Source organism: Montipora foliosa, unplaced genomic scaffold (genome assembly GCF_036669935.1).
Source record: "Montipora foliosa isolate CH-2021 unplaced genomic scaffold, ASM3666993v2 scaffold_458, whole genome shotgun sequence".
Lineage (NCBI taxonomy): Eukaryota > Metazoa > Cnidaria > Anthozoa > Scleractinia > Acroporidae > Montipora > Montipora foliosa.
Window position 1 is genome coordinate 472,501 of NW_027179765.1, and position 5,000 is coordinate 477,500.

The 5,000-nt window shown below is 38.6% G+C and overlaps 1 protein-coding gene and 1 non-coding gene across 3 annotated transcripts in view; one reads left to right on the top strand and one right to left on the bottom strand.

Annotated features, from left to right (window-relative positions):
- Positions 1–5,000, bottom strand: part of LOC137989385 (tyrosine kinase receptor Cad96Ca-like) — a 14,933-nt gene that overhangs the window by 4,089 nt on the left and 5,844 nt on the right. Inside the window, exons 2-5 of one of the 2 annotated variants that reach the window (XM_068835210.1) lie at positions 4,846–5,000; positions 2,992–3,185; positions 1,883–1,999; positions 610–794 (exon numbers count right to left, since the gene is read on the bottom strand). The exon at positions 4,846–5,000 is cut by the window's right edge and continues 58 nt beyond it. In XM_068835210.1, the coding sequence (XP_068691311.1) occupies positions 610–794; positions 1,883–1,999; positions 2,992–3,157 (468 nt within the window). In that variant the 5' untranslated portion in view covers positions 3,158–3,185; positions 4,846–5,000. The remainder of the gene's footprint in view (positions 1–609; positions 795–1,882; positions 2,000–2,991; positions 3,186–4,845) is intronic. The other variant, XM_068835211.1, reaches the window with a different exon arrangement.
- On the top strand, positions 4,862–4,934 carry Trnaa-ggc (transfer RNA alanine (anticodon GGC)). The gene has a single exon. It is a non-coding gene; the product is annotated as a tRNA-Ala (tRNA).

A 5,000-nucleotide genomic window follows, 5' to 3' on the forward strand; every position in this document is an offset into this window, starting at 1 on the left:
TTTGCCAACCGCAGAAACTTTCTTTGATTTACCGCTCATCCAAAGAAATGGATGAGTCAGTCCTCTTGTCTTTACAAATGCAACTCAGCAATATGCATTTTGCAGTTTGTTGCAGTTTGTGTTATCCGCCTCAGCCTTCGGCTTCGGCAGATAACACAAACTTTGGCCTTGATAATTACCGCTATCATGGGAAAATCGAATCCAATAATTGTTAATTAACTAAAATGATTAGAAAATAACGTAGCCAATGTTCCCGGATTACTGACTTAAAAAGATGACTGTTGAATTATCATGACGACCACGGCGGGGGCAGATCACACTATGTAATATCAAGGCATAGGTCGGTGCATGGTTCTCCAGCGTTATCCCAATGTAGAAAACCCAGTGTTTAAAGCGCGCTAGTATGTGTCACCTACAGCAATCCATTGCTTTTGGATATAAGAATATTATAGCAAAATGATCACACATTTTTGTCTACATAATGTCAAACACTACAAGGAGTAAGCATATCGCATGATGCATTTCGTAGATGCAATCTTAATCTGTGAAAGATTGCAATAAGCAACAATAGTACCATATCGTATGCCATGCTTGTTTCGTGTCACATACCCCTCTGGATGCCAGGAACACCATTCCAGTAGCAATCTGGTTTGAAAATGACATTAGGTCATAGGTCTTCAGTGGCGCTACTGCTAGTTTTCCGCAATAGTGTTTGTCGAAAATTCCACGGCTTTTTCTCAGGTACCCCAGAAGATCCCCACAGGGTAAGTACTCCATGATCAAAATTGGCTGTACTGTAAAGGTTACACAGAGTTTGGACAACTTCAATAATGCTGCATTCAAACAATTAGCTTCCCGGAAAGGTGGATATGGGCTCTATCATTATTACGTTTAGACGCTTTTAAGAAGTAAACAAATAAAGCAGTATTTGCGTGGCTCTGTGTTGGAAGATCACAGTTTAGCCAACCACCTTTGTCAGCATCGCATATTAGCGGCTCACCTTCGATGAGCAGACGGGATGAGAATGAAGAAAAGGGCGACTATCTACACATTCCCCAAGTTAAAGGTCATGTTACCCAAGAATGAATGTAAAAGTGAGAAAAAAAAGAGACATGAATTAAATAATAACTATAAAAAACATTAATCAACGTTACTCTAAATTTCCACATATTTGTGAAGAACTTTCTATGATAAAAAAAAAATACTAAGGGCTGGATTTTTAATATGACGAAAGTATAGTGAGTAAGAGATGATTAAAAATTTGTAACATAATTTTAAAGATAAAATATACAGTTGTCATGCAAAATGTACAATTCCTTCAAATTGTTTATCTCTCCCTGGTGGTCTTTGCAGCCTGAGCCAGTTTCTTGCACAAAAGAATAAATTAATAATAATAATTGCAAATAAAAATAAATAAATAAACCAAAGCCTCAAAAACTTTCTTGTATGAGGAAGCTCCAACGTGGGTTCTCTTTAGAAGTGTGAAATCAGGCACGTGACCGCTTCAAGGGTTTGCATTTCAGATTAAAAAACAAAGTTCATATATTTTGTCATTATTCCATGGCATTGCTTTGATGATTCACCTATTTTGAAACTTGTCCTGTTTTTCTTGACCTTATGCTATGCAATTGTTGGAAATTAACTTGACGTTAAGAGGGTTCAATTTGTTCTTGGGAAATGTGGTGAAAACGGCCATTATCTCGTTACTCATGTAACACGGCAAAAAAGGGCTACAATTACCCAAACAATTTGCTTAAATAGACAAATTTAGCCCTGAATATCATCAATTGATAAGGTTTTCACTAGCGGTCTTTTAATTTATTATTGCTGCAAATTTCTCACAGCTGTTTCTACAGTTTAGCAGTTGCAATAAGATCCTTACTTTGGGTGGTGACACAGCCAATGAATTGAACAATATTCGGCTGAGGGCTGTCTCCAATAAGTTTGCCCAACCCAATTTCTCTCACCAGAGCGACTTTTCCTTCATCTCCAGATGTGGCTACAATAAATAACACCAGGGTACAATAAGATTGGACACATGACTTGTTGAGGTGTTTCATGTATTTGTATCTCCTCAACTGAACTATTAATAACACGGTTGTTTTAATTTCCCAGACTTGTCTTTGTCTCATTTTCTTTACGTCATGAAGCATTGTGATAAAAGTAAGTCCATCTTTTTAATGCCGGTAGTTCATTCGCATAGGAGGCTGATATCAATGGAAGCCGATGGTCGCTTCTTACTCCATTTTACAGATAATTAGAGTTACAGCTACACAAGTTAAAGGAAGGATTTAAAACATGCAGACTTTTAAGTCGCTGAGAATCAAAGTTGTGACGTTTGGCTGTAAAAGAAGCGCACCAGTCAATTAAGCTACCCCTGCTCCTTATTCAGTGTTTGGGGCCCCAACGCTTAGGGAGAATCGAATATGCTTGATCGATTCAAACCTCTACTATGTGAACCAGTCGGGGGCATTTAACCATCTTATACGGTATTTAATTTTAAACTGCAATTTAGCAATGGAAAATAGGCTCTATAAATGGTTAAAAGCATTATTTATTTATGAATTTTATGAGGAACTTTATCCCTTAATGTGCAGCGAGGGTAAAAATCTGGTGTATTTGAGGCAAGACGTCCTCATGGAAGCTTGAAATAAAAGTTAAAGAACAAAATATCTTTTTACACTTGCAATGGAGGATTAGGAACCTGTTAGGAGAAGGTGATCTATTTTGGTAATCTCCGCATTTGTTTCAAGGTTAAGATAAAGGTGGGTAGATTATGAAAGAGTTGATTGAGAATTGATGATTTTTGCTGCACCTTTTCATAAAACATAGTAATGGAGATTTGTTTTTCTTTCTGTTACGACACATTTTTATCTTGCATGTTGAACGAGGCTTTGTAAGATTCTACGTGACAAGTAGCACTTGTGATACCTCTTTAACTGAAAGGTATCCGATGGAAACTATAAATTAACAAAGCCGAATCGTACTTACGAGAAAAGCACTTTGCTGCAACAAAACGTATCCCTGGTTTTCCATTTTCACTACTCAAGGTTGCTCGCCAAACTGTTCCAAATGCTCCTGAACCAATGACCTCCTCAAGTGCAATCTGGCGACGTGCTATTTCCCATGAGTCCACATCAACATTCAACACCTCCATTTCATGTTCTTCGGCGGCACCTTGTGATCTTTAATGCAGAAATGTTGAGTGTTAGTTCTCTCATTTTCCAATGGTGGGTTGGTTGCCGCTCGCCAAAACTGTTTTTCATTTTGTCACAGCAAGTTTGCAAAAGCGTATTACTAATTGGTTTGGTTATTTGATGCAGGAAGTCAAGAGAATTCAAAATGACGTTGTGAATTGCAGAAGCAATGATGTTGGTGTATGATGCCCCAAACCCGGAGTGGCAAACAACTAAGAAAGCCATACTTAATACCCAACAGCTGCCCTTTTACAATGCCAGATACGTTCCTATGCTTAATAATCGTGCACTTCTTTTGATCTTGAAAGAAGCTTTTTTTTGAAATTCAGGTATCCCGGCCAAAGCCCCAACACCCTCTCTCTCCTTCATTTTGTCTTGTGGCAAGAGAGGATGAGGGGACAGAACATCTCCACCATATATAGGCCTCTTCCAATGATAATTTTTTTTCAATCTCAATTTAACCCGTGGTCAAGATGCGCGGCTATTTGGAGGAAGACACCTGATTGGGTGTCATTGGCTGTGCGACCATGGCGGGAAGATAAAAATAGATGAGGCATGGAGATGTGTTCTCTATAGTCATCCTCCCTTGCTTGTGGTTAGTTATTGCAATGCTATTTACAGAAGGGGGCGTCATACGTAGAGTATACAGTAGAGAGCTTATGCACAAGACGTTTGCCAAGTAGCCGTAGAGAGACTGGGTCGAAACCGACGTCCGTGACTTGACTTGCTTGCATTGAGCATTTCACGTTAGTGTTTTCGCTAGCTGTGAAGCCGTTTTGATTCTTTCTTAAGACAGAATCAAGATTTCTTTGGAAAGAATTGTCATATGCTTTTAAAAAGTTACAATCCAGGATTGATATGAAAGGATAAACTCTTGTAAGAGAACACGGCTTGAAACCTTCAATTTAACTACACGCATTATGAATTGGATGTGAGGTGTTTCCCGGTATCTGGAATAGATCCTGAATATATCTAAAATTTTGCCTTCACTACCAAATGAATGAGACGCATACAACAGAATAGATGCAGGGGCATATAGGTCAGCAAAGACCTCATACGCCTGTTTATACTGTAGGAACAGTGACAAATTAAATACTGCTCACCATACCTCACAATTCAGACATGGGTCTTCAGAGAAAAAGCAATTCGCAGTTATGTAAACTTGTGCGACACCGCTGTATACCAAAACCCAAAAACACTTTATGGAAAAAAGGGAACGTATAGCCCCACCAACTGCGGTGTCACTAAATACGTGGGCTGAGTTACGGTAACGAATCATGAAAACTAACAATACACACTTAAATCAAACTTCAATTTGGGAGCTGAATTGTTGCTGTCCTACGATGGTTTTCAAATCTTAAAGGCCTACTATATATATATCTGACACTCATACCCATAATCCTTGTCGGCAAAAAAAAAGTACTTCTGTCTATTACGCTTCGCCTTTATTTTCAGAAAATTATACTATCTTCAGATTTGAAAAACATGATTTATCAGGGAATAAAATGAATATATATTTGAAGTGATCCTCGCACTTCGCTGGACAATTCAATTCTCTCATTCGTCTTTTACCAGCACTTCAAATATACATTCAATTCATTTCATTCATAAAGTCCTTCACCAGAACAAATGAGCCCAACAAATTGACCTGCTCCCAATTGTGTGGCTTCATAGCTCAGTTGGTAGAGCATTGCACTGGCATCGCAGAGGTCCTGGGTTCGAATCCCGTTGGAGTCACCTGAATTTTTCAGGGTGTCTATAAAGCAGTATTTGCTGAAATTGTCCTGCTAAGTGCAAGGTTCA